Genomic DNA, 15745 nt, shown 5'->3' on the forward strand with positions numbered 1-15745 from the left:
TAGAGGGAACTCACTCTGCACAACCAATGATGCAAAATGTGACCGAATTAAAGCTACAAAAATGCCTGCAGGATGACAATCTAGCAGAAGGGAGATTTAAGCCCACTGGCCCCTGGTGCTAAAATGAAGAATAAAGAACTAGACTTAAAAGAAGAACAAATACAACCTGGATATTAGGGAAAGGTCTTGATGGGAAGGCCAGTCTGATAGATCTTTCCCCAGTGAGGTGCTTATAAGGCAATCACCTTTTTTGGAATCTTTCCTGATCCCATCACTTATACAATGATAGGTGTGGTCATGGCTGCATCCATAGCACAAGGTCTCTTCAATTCTTTTTCAAACTTGAGGGACTGATACATGAGTTTGGGGATGTGTGGCAACTGAAGTTCTGGGCCAATTATGAGAGAAGCTCAAGGTGAGGGTAGCTACGTTTATGGAGGATCAATTTAAGCTCCTTCTTGTGAGACACAAGTAACTAACCTGTATGGAGTGGGGTCTGGTGTTTAGAGCAGAAGGGACTGGGCATCAAGACACAGGTTCTATACTTGGCTATACAAAACACTGTGATCTAGTGGTTACAGCAGGTGCCTAGAAGTCAGGACTTGAGTTCTATTCCTGCCACTGACTCGTATGATTTTACGTAAATTACTTAATCTCTTGTTGCCTTAGTTTACCAGTCTGTTAGCTTGTGCCCCAGAAAACATAGATTCAACTAAAGTAAAATGTTATTGCTTCATAGGGAAATGGGTATCAAGAATAGATTGCAGGAGGGAAAGGGAGCCTAAAAAAATCTTTAGATTTACATTTTTAATTTCCAATTTAATGTTCAAAGGAAAGATCATAAGTTTTTAGTCATGGGAAATATCTAATAGCTCATTCAGCTTGTTATTTTGCCAGCCTGAGATAAATTCCCTAAACTGACATGATCCAATCTGAAAAGGTTTTTCGAGCTTATTTCCTTGCGTAATGGAATAGATAAAGGGCATGAAATGAAGAGGAAATTAACATTTTAATCGGGGAGAAAAAATGCAAAAGGACCAAGAAGATCAGCTAACAACATCACAAAGAAAAGTGAAGGTAACTGGAATGTCCCAATCCATTGAAATGTTACCTTACTATCCATTACCTCCAAAACCCATTCATCCCAGAAGTTCTGCCTAGACTAACTACATTCCTCAGAATTTAGGGCCCAAAGGTAAAGTTGTGGCATACACCTCACCAACGAACCTTCCAATTCTCCCCTCTCTAATGTCGCCAAAAAAAAAAAAATCAAGCTTCTAACCCCTTTTGGCAAGAAATACCCAGGAGGGTCTCTGTGAAGTTGGGTTGATGATGGGAGGAGGTCACAAAGGCCTGGAGGCAGACTGGGCTAAATAGCACCTTGTACGATAATTACAAATTAAAATGTCAACTGTGGGGGAAGGGGAGAGGATGTTCCCTGGCTGGGGGCAAGGGGGGGCGGGTACAGAGCATTTAGAATGAGGTGGCAGTTTGGAAGTGGGGAGGGAATTCTCTGCCTTTCCCCCTAGAAATAAATCATTGCAAATAACTTCGGGCAAATTCTATGAAGCTGCATAGAAAAAAGACCTTCCAAAGGGCTGTTTAGGGGAGGGGGGTGTTCTCTGCTTTTTGGGTTTTCTCAGAAGAGGCAGCATCAATAATGGGCAAAGGAACTAACTGCCTAAACAACATATGGAAAAACAATAGGGAACTGTCTCCTCCATTAACAAGTCAATAACCTTTAAAAAGATTGTGGTGAAAATAAAAGTTGTAAAATAAATGTTAAATGGGCAAAATGCTTGTCCTTTGGAGCTGGGAGAGGTGATGGACTAGTCCCCCCCATAAGATTTGTGTTTAAGGGGATAGTCCCAGATTATGTCACTTTTGGCCTAGGCCATGAACAGATTAAATCCCAGATGTGAGTTTACCTGGTATGTTTGCCAGCACAGCAGAAGTGTTTTACTTGGATGTTTCTGGTACACTGGACAGGACAGTACGTGTGTTCTACCTAGGACACACCTATCATGTCTGGTAGCAAAGCAGGGGCATTTTGCCTGGATGTACCTAGAACAGTAGAGAGCAACTCCCATGGAGACAGACCTAGGCATTGCTAGCATTCCCACCTGGAAACGAAGATCAGTGCATTCCCAGTGACACGCTAATTCCTGCCTCCTAGATGGCAGCAAACTGAAAGGGATTTGCCTCCACCCCATCAGTGTACCTCAAACTCCCTTGAAATGCTAGGCAAGCTTTCGGCAGAGATGGACTCAATCAAACATCTTGGCACAAAACGGCAAATCTTTATTTTGAAGAAAGACTTGAAATAATATATTTTTAAAACCCCAGCCACTTACCCAAAGGCGTCCCTCAAACTCTGAGGATTTGGCACCCATTGACGCAGGGTGCCCAGCACTCCTCACTGGCTCTAAGGGCTCATTTGCAGCCCTAAACACGTTGGGCTTTGTCATTCTCAAAACATGATTTTCTGGCCCTCTCTATGTCTAAGGTGCTTTTTGCCCCTTTCTCCATACTATACGAGAAGCAATGTAATTTGTAGGTAATGGGCCAGATCCTTGGCTCCAGCTCCAGCTGCTTTGCACTGGTGAAGCAACACAAAATAGCCATAAAGCTGCCTTGAAGAGCCCCTTCCCCCAAGATTTTCCCCCATAACAGAGAGGAATCCCTACGTGTAGAGGTGGTGCAGGGGGCTTGTCTTGACCACATCCTTGGCTCTCTCTCTCTTACTTACCTTCATGGTATTTTACATTGCTCCAGTGCCTTTATTCCTGAGGTCCCAATGCACTTTACAAAGTGATATACAAAACACACACAAATCACTTCACTCACCACTAACAAGTAGGCATCTGTGAGGCACATCCAGACAGTGTGCACCTGCCAGCTGCATGCAGGTGGAATGTGATTGCTGCTAAACATCTTGGGTGCAGCTGGCAGCAACACAAGTTAATGTCAGTTAAAAGAAAATCCTCCTTTTGCAGAATGTTACATGGCTGATACAGGACAAGGATTTGCGGCTATAACATGTGTAAAGACCTTTTCTTTCTGTACACAGCCTGTTGATTTTCCATGGAATGGCCCCTGCTCATTACTGAAAGTGCACTGCATGTTCATTTGCAGATTTCCTAGAAGATGCCCTGCCACAGAATCTTAGTGTTACTGAGCTTCCTGATTCTGTCCTGGGCTCCAGCAAGAGCCTCTAAGAAAATGGGGAGTGAGATGCTTCAGAATATCTATGATGCTGAAGAAAACTTTCACCAAACCGGCCCTGAGAAGAGAGACAACCCAGTGAGCAGAGAAACCATGGAAAACAGCAAGATCCTGAACCTCTCAGCAGTAAATGGAAGTCGCTATAGTAGTGGTGACGAGGCTGGGTCTAGCCACAAGGAAACACGTTGGGCATTACTGGAGGAGTCAGCCAAGAGGATGCTTTCCTTGCTGCCTTCACTCAGCCACAAGAAAGACATGATCGTCAAAAAGAGCAGCCCTGGGACCAAGTTCTCCCTATCACTTGATGTCCCCACCCATATCCTGAAAATCCTGATAGACCTGGCCAAAGCTAAGCAGATGCGAGCCAAAGCAGCAGCCAATGCAGAGCTCATGGCACAAATTGGACGCAGAAAATAAATCTCATTCCAATTCAGAAAAGCTACAGCAGTCAGATTCAGCTGAATTCGGAAATCTCTGTAGCACAGATGTGGTCTAGTGCATGGATTCTCCAGTTGTGGTCTGTGGTCCACAGAAAGTTGGCTATCCATATGGAGCCAGCTCCACCTCTTTATGTTCAGCCGCTTCTACAGATGTCCAGGCTCTTTGTTTCACACCTTAGTTACCTCTACTAGCAGTCACTACTATATAAGAGGAGGAGGAAGATGCAAGGAAATGGGAGTCACTTTCAAGAACTGAAGCCACAAGCAGGACTATAAAAATACATAAATACTTTCCTAATTTTACTTGTCCATGCAAGCAATTGCCATTAACTCACTATGTGACATTGGTCAAGTCACGTCCCTTCTCTGCCTCAGTTCCACATCTGTAATATGGGGATAATGATGCTGACCCACTTTTATAAAGTGCTCCGCTGATATATGGATGAAACCCAGTTTGTAATTGCGTATTATTAATGTGCAAAATACTGAGGCTTTTATTCAGTCCTTGTTCAGGAAAACCCAGTAAAAACTGTGTAAGGGTCTCAGAATTTGACTTATTTGTTATTAATTTAGTGATGGCATTTTGTTGAGTTGAGCGAGCTGGCATCTAAGTGATCTGTATCCAGAGGAAGAATGGTCTTGTTATTGAGGCTCCTCACTGGAATTCAAGAGACCTCGCATCTATTCCCAGCTGTTCTACAGACTTCCTCCATAGCAACCTTGGAAAAGACCCTTAATCCATTTCTTTGTGTCTCAATTTCAATAATAATACTTCCCTACCTCATAGGGGTGTTGTGAGGATAACATTATTAATGTTTGATGTGTTCAGATGCTACAATAATGGAGGCCTAAGAAAAAGCTAGAAATAAAAAAGTGAGGAACTGGGTCTCTGGAGTAGCTGCTGTTAGTGTTTTACAGAGCATTTTTCAAATCCAAGACCTCCTGCAGGTGTTTCTTCTGTGTGATTATCTTGGCTTCTGTCAGAACATGACACATGTGGGATGCATAAGTGTTATTGGACGATGCAGAACAGGCAAGAGGTAACATTAAATAAATAGCACCCCTCTGTCCCTTGTAGTCAACATAACAATAGTTTCATGTGTAAAAAGATCACTGGCAGGTAGTTTGGTCCCCCTACCAAAAAAATTATGCATTTCAGACAAATTTCCTGATCTCTTCATTTCAATGAGAACAAGTTATTTTTATATGTAAACATTCTCCCCTGTAGTTTTGGAAACACAAACTCAAGCCATCCCGGCTAGTGCAGGAGTTTGGAGAACCAGAAAATGAAACTGCCCGGGTGAGTTTTACTGTGCCAATCTGAGTGAAAGGCTAAAAGTTAGTTAACAGAAACAATGGAATTATTTGTTTTAATAATCTTTGGTGTTACTAGGACCATGGGGGGGGGGGAGTGTTTGTTTTTAAATAGATGGGGCCTGATTTTTCTCTTGTTTTTATATCAGTGTGTCGCCATTAACTTCAGAGGAGTCACTCCTGATTTACATCAGTGTTATATCAGAAACAGGCCCATCACTTTTTTCTCTTTACAGTAAACCCTTAAGCTGCAAGTGTAGCGTAATTTCATGTGACTCAACTACATCTGAGCTTTTCTAGACAATACAGCAAACTGCTGATAAGTTTTAAAGATAACATCTTCAAGAAATTTGAAATGAAACTTCTTGAATGTATTTCCCTCTCTATTTGTGTCTCTGTTAAAGACAATTTTTTTCTTTAAATAAAGCTTTATTTACCACCCTTAACAATTCTGCAGAGAATGTACAGAAAGACATGTGACATGTAAAATAAAAAGTGGCATTTTCAAATCCAATCTGATTTCTTTACAACATTTTGGACTATCCTGTCACTCTATATCTCACTACATCTTTAATAGGCCGGAAGACCCTTACACCCCAAGGGGTCATGCATTTCTATAGTCAGTACAAGCAAGTCAAATCCTACAAACACAGAACTCCTTACCACGTACAGGACCCTAAGAAAATGAAGTTGCCCCAAGGTCACCCCTGAAGTCAACCACCTGGAAAGGGAAATGGGCCTTGGTGTTTTACTGATGGACCAGGGGTGAGATGAGAGAGGAAGAGGGCTAGGAGTTGCTAAGTATCCCATGGAGTTTGTTTTCTTTCCAGATGGATAAACCACTGCTCTCTGGCTGACCCAGGCACAGCACTGATGGGCTCTAGAAGCAGCTGTGCCCAGCCTTCCTTGACCAGATTCAGGGGTCAGTGTAGGGAAATAAAAATGAAAGGCAGGGTAATGAAAAGAGAGGGATCATCTAAAAAATGAGACAACTAAACACTGGTCCATTGAAAGAAATGAAGTTACACCAGTTTTCATCAGCAATGGATCTGACTCCCTGCCTCTGGTATTTTGTCTGGGTCCCCTCACCAGCAAGAGATCTAGCAGAATTGCTGGCTTTTACAAGTCATGAATGCAATTGTGTGTAAGTGTGAAGTGTCAGCTTTCCCTGTTGGACCCTGACTCCAACTCCTTCAGTGAGGTTTTGAGATAACAGCAGAGAGCTGGGGCTGACACACTGGTACAAAGTACACGGGCCATTTACACAGAACAAGTAAAGGACAGACCAGAATGAGAAGCTGTCCTCAAACTAGCTGGAGTTTATCCCAGACATTACCATGTTCTCTGAGGACTACTTACTCTACAGTAAGTACATTTCTTGTTACATATTTTCCCAGCAGGCATTAAAGCAGAGCTACCGTGTCAGGCTACATGCCCTTGAACAGACCTCCTATGCACTTCTTGATTTAGGGGATCAGGCAAGTGAACAAAACAGTATGCCATTAGCAGGCAACTTTAGGTAAAACACCACTAACTTTGACAATAATAAGATCTGTGGGTAGATTCATAACATACCAGGTTTCTTTTTGCAAGCACTTTGAATCCAAGTTGGGATAACTACGGAAGATGATGATGCAATCCACAGCTCAGTGTCAGTACAGGGTGGCTGACCACCCCATTTGTTAAAAGGACTAAATGATCTCACCCAGCACTGTCTGATTTACAGCCATACCAGCTGGTGCTGTGACCCAGTCAAATCTTGAATCTCACAAGTTAAGTAGGGCTGGGCTGGATCAGAACTAGTCCTTGATGGCTCACCTGTAAAAGGTAGTGTAGAGTTTCAGTGGTTCGGTAAGTAACGCCCTTCTCCCTGAGTCAGTACGGAACAAATGTGCCATCATGATGATAGGGGGTGCTGTGCTGTGTGGCTGGAGGTGCCATCTGTTAGAATGAGATGTCAAAATTGTCATGATTTCATTTGGTCATTAGCAATCCCATGGTGTTTTTTTACAAGAGCCAGTCTGCTAACCCCAGTGTCTTGGCCAAATTGGACTTGATTAATTCCATTCTGCTTTCCTTCATTTCCCATGCAGTTTACATAGGATATAGTATGTTTTCTCATATTTCTAAATTGTTTAGTGTTACTGTGCTCTCAACAGCTGTCATGTTGCACCCTAGTGCTGGATGAGAGAATCCCAGTATATAACCTAGTATCTGCTTTGGGGGAAAGAAGCAATATAAATGAACTGTGAGATATTACTAGTTATTCCTTGCTTGCCTGAAACAATCCTGACACAATCCAGAAGACTGTTAGAGCTATTCAAGAGGTAGATAAGAGGAGCAAAGTCATCTGTGGGATGCATTACTGCTATTTTGGGGGGTGGGCAGTAGATGGGTTCATGATGCCAGGGAACAGCTGTGGTATTTCTGGGGGCAAGGCAGGAATGGAAAAGCTTTTAGTTGGGGTTGAACTAGAGCCTAGTTTTTAGAAAGACATCCACTTCTGATTAAAAGATTTCAAATGATGGAGAATCCACCACATCCCCTGATACATTCTTCCAATAGATAATTACTCTCACTTTTAAAAATTTGCACTTTATTTCCAGTTTGGAGTGTCTAGCTATGAGCACCACCTTCTGTCTTAGCTGAGTATTCTATTTTTCTATATTATGCTCACTTACAGTTACTGTGAGCTCTGTGGGACAAGAACCCTTTACTGCTTTGGTGTGACTCATGCACTGGACTACAACTTTCAACATGAGGGAAGGGATTCATTTTTTTAAAGGTTTCAGAGTAGCAGCCATGTTAGTCTGTACCCGCAAAAAGAACAGGAGTACTTGTGGCACCTTAGAGACTAACAAATTTATTGGAGCATTTGTTAGTCTCTAAGGTGCCACAAGTACTCCTATTTTTTAAAAAAATACACATCAACAGTGGGAAACATTTATTTTTCCTTCTTTAAGCTTTGACTGGGAATGCAAGCTCTACTCAGAGGGGAACAGCACCCCCTGACATGATGCCTTTAAATATAACCATGTGAAATCAGCAGCTGGCTTTTAAGCCTAGAATAACAGAACAGTGTATGATTGTAAAGAGCACTCAGGGTGTCCCAATGGCCTATATAGAAAGAAAATAGGCACTGGCCACAATAGGACTGCAGAAATGACCCCAGCAGCCATCCTGTCCTCAGTGATAGCTCACATGTGGCAGCAGGTGTATTATTGCAGAAGGGAACGTGATCCAAGACCCCTTCAATAATCCCATCAGATTCTCAAAGAACGTCCTGTGATCTTTAATACTCTCCTCCAACAGACCCCTCTAGATATGGGCAGAAAAGACTTTTGTGAAATGTTAAACCAAATCCTAGGTTCAATATAAGCCTTACAGGTCTCTCACATCCTTCACTATAGGCTGGAAATGTCACCCACTTTTGAGCCCTGCTGCCAATGGAAGGCCCCAGGAAACTGGTGGGGCAGGACCACTGTGCAGTAGGTAAATGAGATGCCTTGGCCCGACCCTATCAATTATATGTTGCCAGGTCCCACATTTGGCAGGAGTTATTCTCCCTCTAATAGCACTGAGCTTCCCCAGGAAATATTATTCCTGTGTCCCAAACCCACTGCAGAGGGGCAGGAGATTAACAAATACAGCATCTGAAATAACCTACGTCCAGAGAAACTTTTAACTACTCAGGTCATTGCCCCATAGGCTATGTGCCCCCTTCAATCACTGCCTCACAGGCTCTGTACCCCCCTCAGTCACTGCCCCGCCCCCCCCATCACTGTCCCTAGGCTCTGGGCCCCCCCAGTCACTGCCCCCGCCCCCCATCACTGCCCCCAGGCTCTGGGCCCCCACAGTCACTGCCCCACCCCCTGTCACTGCCCCCCTCAGTCACTGCCCCACCCCCATCACTGCCCCCAGGCTCTGGGGCCCCCAGACACTGCCCCGCCCCCCGTCACTGCCCCCAGGCTCTGGGCCCCACTCAGTCACTGCCCCGCCCCAATCACTGCCCCCAGGCTCTGGGCCCCCACAGTCACTGCCCCACCCCGTCACTGCCCCCCTCAGTCACTGCCCCGCCCCCATCACTGCCCCCAGGCTCTGGGCCCCCCTCAGTCACTGCCCCGCCCCAATCACTGCCCCCAGGCTCTGGGTCCCCCTCAGTCACTGCCCCGCCCACGCACAGCGCCAACGCCTCCTCCCCTTGTCGGGCGTTGGGCCAGGCAGCCACGTCAGCCCGACCAGCCTCCAGGCCTGAACGCGCGTGCGCGGCGCTGTCCGGCTGAGCTGTCCCAGTGACAGGCTGGCAGGAAGCGGCGCCGCAGCCGGAAGTGGAGGTGCTGGGCTAGAGACCCCCCCGCCCCGCGCGCCCCAGGCCCCGCGCCCCCAGCCCGGGGCAGGATGCTGAAGAAGTTTGATAAGAAGGATGAGGAGGCCGGTGAGTGTGTGACGGCCCCGTCCCGGGGGAATGTGCCGACGTGGGACCCTCTGTCTGTCCCCGTCAGCGCTGCCCGCCTCCCCCAGCCGCTGCCTGGGGTCTCCTTCTGAGCTGGTCTCCGGGCCCGGCCTCGCGGCTCCAGGGGTGGGCGCTGCCTTGCAGTGTCCGTTCAGCCCTTTGCCCCGGGTCTCGGCCCCTTCCCGGCTCGGCTTGTGAGGTGCCCCCGGCTAGTGACCTTTCCAGGCGTTCTCCTTAACTCTGCCCACAGCGCTCCCCAGGGCTCTGGCTGCCCACGCCAACTTTGCAGACCCAGCCACTTGAAGTTGTGGGGTCCTTTATTTCCTGGGCTGCTCACCTCACCTAGCGCCCCACTGACTTATAGAAGTCCTTATTTACCCGTTGCACTGCAGTGATGTCCCAAAGCCAGCTGCACAGCGAGGGGCAGGTGATTAAAGAGGATGCACCTGAAATGACATCTAGAGAAACCCTAACTACTCCGTCCCGTCATGCTCTGCCTCCTCTTCTCTTCCCTGCCCGGTCTCCTAGCTCTTTGACCCCCAAATCAGTCACTGGCCTACCTGGCATACATGTGGATAGCTTTTAAAAATATATGGCTGATATTCTGATGTTCCAATTGCAAGTTTATAAAGCAGACTTCTTATGTGGTCTGGGTCAAGTGACTTAAGGACATATTTTCAAAAGTGGACTCTAATTTTGGGGGCCCAACTTTAGACATGTAACGGTTCTGAGCACCCCCAACACAAATTGAAGTCAATTTAGAGCACATCTGAAAATCAGACCCAAAGCATATCAAGTTGGTCACCCAAAAACAGAGGCCATGTTTGAAAGTGTAGCCCTTAACTTCTCTGTGCCTCAGTTTTCGCCATCTCTAAAATAGGGATAATTGTTTAGATCAAAATATGTAAAGTGCTTTGAGCTGCTTAGATGGAAGGTGCTAGAGAAGGGTGAAGTAATTGATGATGATTGTTGCTGTTAATGGCAGATTTTAGAATCACAAATAGAGGTCAGAGTGGCTGTCAGGATGCAGAGTTAGTTGTACGTAGTTGCCAGTAAAATTACTAGGATTTGCTTTTTCAAATCCCTCTTTGGAACATGTGCACATGCACACACTGGGATTTTATGCTAACCTACTCACTTCTCATTCTTATTTTCCCACTCCAACATGTAAGCGTCCAAGCTTTGCCCAGCCAGGTACTGTCTTTGTAACTTATTCTGAGCCTAATGGCTGCATCTTACTTCCCTAAGAATCAGCAGAATGCAATGGTCTGTTATGATCTGGACTTGAAGCATCACAAACTGGGACCAGTAGTTGTAAGAATCATCCCTATACTAATGCATTTTATGTTACTAATTAGAAATGCCAAGAAAAACAACAACAATCACTTGATGTTTTTGGAAAATTCTCTGAAAAGTGAGTTCATGTTTAAGCTATTTTAAGATGTAGGCGTAAAAGGTATGATCAAAAGGGAGGCTTTCTAGTGTCTTTTCACACAGCACAATTCCTGGGATCACCATTGTTAATTATCTTATTTCATAGGTGGAGGTTCCAATCCATTCCAGCACCTGGAGAAGAGTGCAGTGTTGCAAGAGGTAAATTGTAAAAATCCTATGTCTTTTATGGACATCCTCAGTGTTATAGTCTCCTCTCTGGGGTAGGAAGTTAGAGATCTTTAGAAATTAACTACACTTTTGTCCCAATCCTGCTGGTATTTAAATAAATAGCAAAGGGGAAGTTCCCATTGATTTTTTTTGGAGGGGGCACAATTGGATCATGTTTGTATAACAATGAAAAGAGTTAGTAAACTGTAAATGTGAGTAAATGGATGTAGGAAGAATAGATTTTCCCAGTTTTTCCCAACTCTTCTTACTAGGGGGGGAATCTGCCTTGGGTGCCCTAAAATTCTAGTAGGATAGGGAAATTAAAAAACAGGATGTGGTTGGCTATTGGACAATCTTTGCCTTTAAAGGGTGGGTCTGCTCTGAAAAATGACTTTGTTTTTAAAAAGGCCTTTTTTTTTTGTCCGCAGACCTGCTCCTTGAAATTCAGAGTTATATCTGTTCACTTCAGTGACAGAAATAACATTTTTAGTACTGTTTGCTCTTGTTAGCCCTGCAGAAACAGCTCCGCTCTGAGAGAGGGAGTTAGATTCTATTCTGGTTTGTGCATCGTCACCAGAATTGTTCCTCTTACAGTGGGGTTGCATGAGTGTAGCTGAGATTGAAATTTGGCCTATAGAACCTTTATCACAGTGTGGCTTTCAGATCCCATGGTGAGTTAGTAGGGATGGTTGTTGGGAAGGTGCGGGCATCTCTTTTGTCGCAAACTGAGAAAGTCTGATCTGAAGTCATCGAGAGAATCCTAAAATATCCAGTCTGTAACTTGCATCAGTGGCTCAGTTCACACAATGTGTTAGATAAACTGTCACAGAGACTGTCTTCTGGGCTCTTCTTCATGCTTTTGTTTGTTTCTAGGCTCGGGTGTTTAATGAGACGCCAATAAACCCTCGGAAATGTGCTCACATCCTCACCAAGATTCTGTACCTCATAAACCAGGTAATGGAGAGAACATGAGCGAGGAGTTCTTTAGATTTTAAACGTTTTTCTTTTATAAACTAGTCTGGCCTGCTAATTTTAGCTAGTGCCTTATGAAATGTTACTTAAACAGCTGTTCCAGTAAGTTACCACTTTCTCCAGGCCCAAAGAGTTCTGGAGTGATAGAATGGGCAATTTAAAAAACAAAATGCACAGATTGGTAGCAACTGGAAGTTATTGTCTTACAGCTGTTTGATGACCACCTTGGTTCTAAATCCAACTCCTAGTGATCAGGTATTCACATACCAGTGGTTACTAAGAACCAGATTTATAAAGGTATTTAGGCACCTAAAGAAGCAGGTAGGCGCCTAGTGGGATTTTATAAATCCCACTCAGTGTCTAATCTGCATCTTTAGGTACCTAACTACTTTTAAAAATCTGGACCTAACTGGCCCCTTATTAGCTATCTCAGCTGAGATGGAGTATTGAATGGGCTATGTAGTCTGAACTCCTTTCTCATCCTTCAGGACATTGGCTTGTCGCTGACAGATGTTGTCATGCTTCTGTAACAGTGCTGAGTAAGGTTTTCTTCCACCTATGCCAGCAATTAAACCACTTTCAGCGCCACATCAGGGGGCCACGCAGGCCAATTTCTAGTGTCGATGGGCCCTACCAAATTCACGGTCCATTTTGGCCAATTTCAGGGTCATAGGATTTTTTAAATCGTAAATGTCATGATTTCAGATGTTTAAATCTGAAAGTTCACGGTGTTGTAACTGTGGGGGTCCTGACCCAACTCTGAAGGCAGCAGCGCATAAGGAGAGCATGGTCTGGTAATGCTGCACTGCTACTGGTGGGGCGCCGCCTTCAGAGCTGAGCGCCTGGCCAGCAGCCACCGCACTCCGGCCATCCAGCTCTGAAGGCAGCGCAGAAGGAAGGGTGGCAATACCGCGATTCCCCACAATAACCATGCGAATCCCCCCCATCCTTTTTTGGGTTGGGACCCCAGTTTGAGAAATGCTGGTCTCCCCTATGAAATCTGTATAGTATAGAGTAAAAGCACACAAAAGACCAGAATTCATGGTCCACGACGCATTTTTCACGGCTGTGAATTTGGTAGGGCCCTATCGATGGGCATTGGAGGTGGTTCCTCCCTGCCAGTGTTGAGGCAAACTTGGGGGGAACTCACCTGGTCATGACCCAAGCTGTACCTGTTCTTTGGATAAATAGTCTGTTGTCCTGGAACTTTTAACCTGTACAAAAACTGCTTTTTTGTAAATAAGAATTTTTGTCCCTATTTTGCCCATTCTAGGGGGAGCACCTGGGTGTGATGGAAGCTACGGAATCCTTCTTTGCCATGACCAAGCTGTTCCAGTCCAATGATGTATGTCCTATACTTATGCATTTTGTGTGTACATCTGTCTAGCAGGATGTGATGCTGGTGAGAGCCTCACATTCAGCCCTGAGCTATCTCTTTATGTGACAAGCTGCTCTCCCCGGGTAGAATCACTTGATCCATACCCCCCACATGCACATGATTGTTATGAAGTGCATCTGTTTCTAGTTACTGACATCTTAGTAGTGCCTCATTTTTCCCTGTTGCTCTTTGGTGACTTGGGGCTTGTCTACATGAAGACTTTGTATGTGGCAAGATGGGGTGTGAATCTAGAGCACACTAGCTTATGGGGGGAGGGATAGCTCAGTGGTTTGAGCATTGGCCTGCTAAACCCAGGGTTGTGAGTTCAATCCTTGAGGGGGCCATTTAGGGATCTGGGGCAAAATCAGTACTTGGTCCTGCTAGTGAAGGCAGGGGGCTGGACTCGATGACCTTTCAGGGTCCCTTCCAGTTCTATGAGATAGGTATATCTCCATATATTATTACTATTTAGCTTGCCACACACACACTGCTCTGTGGACCCTGCTACTGCACATTAAAAGTTCCATAGTGTGCTTTGATTTCCACAAAGTCTGTGTGTAGAGAAGCACTTCTTTGGGAGATTCCTACAGAGGGTGAGAACCTGCACAAAGGTTCTGAAGCTGCATATCAAAGTAGATAGCACTTTAGCTAATGCTAATACAACCTACAGACAAATATATTGAAGGGAAAGGGTGACTCCATTTCCTGGCTGGGAACCTTCCCATTCAAAAATAAAAAGCAAATGAACTTTTTAATGGCTAGTGCTATCACATAAAGTATTCAGAGAGTCACCATGTGCAAATGGCTTTCTTCACCATCCCTTCATTCCCAGCTCTTCCAAATGTGTGCTATCTGCATAACCAAACCATCTGATAAGACACACTCATCAGGCTTCACCATCCATCTGGGCTCTTCCATCTTAAGTGCCTTTACTATTTAACATTTATACTGTGGGAGTCCTTAAAAGTTATGACCAGCTTGGGCCCCATTGTGCTAAGCACTGTACACATATGTAATAGATGATGGTCTGCCTTGCTGTGTGCCCCATGATAAAGTGACCTTCCTCCCTGCCCATAGCAGTACCTGAAGGAGGCAAAGAACTAGCACCACTCCAGTAACCAACTAGACAAGTGGTGCTGCAGTTCCGAGCAGTCCAGCAGCAAACACTCTGTTGGTGCCTCCCTACAGGGTATGATGAGCAGCGGAGTACCCAGTATTGCCAGCCCCATGTGTTCAAAATCATGAGTCAGGACTCAAAATCATGAAATTGGCTTAAAAATCTGATCATTTAAAAAAAAAAAAAAAAAAGTCTGGTTCTTGTTATTGGCCTTTTGGTGTCTGAGCCTTGAGAGTTCCCTCAGGTCACACTTCCAAGCTTTTCTCTGTAACCATGAGCACCACAAAGCACAGGATGAAATCCTGCCCCCATTTAAGTCAATGTCAAAATTTCCATTGACTTCAATGGGGGCAGGATTTCCCCCTTCCTTTTATTTTTATTTTTATTTTTTAAATGAAAGCTGAGATTCTCACATAGTCACTTGGCTCCAGGAGCTGGGATTTAAAGGAAAATGACAAATATCATCAGATTTTCAATAATAAATCATGAGAGTTGGCAACTCTGGCCATCCTGCCAGGGTTGGTGTGCTTCCAGCTAATGCTTGTGTTGCCTGTTTTCCCTGCCAGCCGACTCTTCGCAGGATGTGTTACCTGACCATCAAAGAGATGTCCTCCATCTCTGAGGATGTCATCATTGTGACCAGTAGGTGAGTCCTCGCTGGGGTGCCCCCTTCCTTTCACTGCTATTTGCATGTTCCTTGCAACAAGTCTTCTCCGGCCATCTAGATAGCTGTGATCCCTGCAGGGAGGTATGAAGCTGAGGAAATGCTCTTGTTTAAAGGGGGCCATTGAAATATAGGCACTGAAATCCCAACAATATATGTGAACGGACAGTGCAGCAAATACCATATGCCAGGCCCTTGTGTGTTTAGTTTGACTCTCTGGGTTCCCATGCTGTGCCCACACTATGGCATCTGATCACCTTCTTTTGTAAAGGGCTATTTTTTAACTCTTGCTTTTCTGTCTGAGCACTTCGACATTTCTCAGAGTCTTGAAGTGTTCTCTGTGGGATACATTGCCAAATAGGTAGGCAGGGATTTGGCCATGTGACTTCTATTGTTCTAACCTCACTGGGCGCTGCTTAACATACCCCACTACTTGGGCCCAAGCCCTCTCTGACACATCATCTCTGAACCACTGATTTCCCAATGGGAAGTCCTGATCTAAAAGGAGGCTGCTGCAGTGGGAGACAGCAATGATAGAGTTGATGGGAATTGCAAAGGTGCATCCCCCCCCATGCAGCAT

General features: G+C 45.0%; 1 protein-coding gene across 1 annotated transcript in view; it reads left to right on the top strand.

The window, feature by feature from the left end:
* The first annotated feature begins 9377 nt into the window (after nt 1–9377).
* The window catches only part of COPG1 (COPI coat complex subunit gamma 1), a 28416-nt gene continuing 22048 nt past the window's right edge, over nt 9378–15745 (top strand). The window contains exons 1-5 of the mRNA XM_065407291.1: nt 9378–9414; nt 10973–11025; nt 11908–11988; nt 13280–13351; nt 15068–15147. Of these exons, the coding sequence (XP_065263363.1) occupies nt 9378–9414; nt 10973–11025; nt 11908–11988; nt 13280–13351; nt 15068–15147 (323 nt within the window). The remainder of the gene's footprint in view (nt 9415–10972; nt 11026–11907; nt 11989–13279; nt 13352–15067; nt 15148–15745) is intronic.

Source organism: Emys orbicularis, chromosome 7 (genome assembly GCF_028017835.1).
Source record: "Emys orbicularis isolate rEmyOrb1 chromosome 7, rEmyOrb1.hap1, whole genome shotgun sequence".
Classification (NCBI taxonomy): domain Eukaryota; kingdom Metazoa; phylum Chordata; order Testudines; family Emydidae; genus Emys; species Emys orbicularis.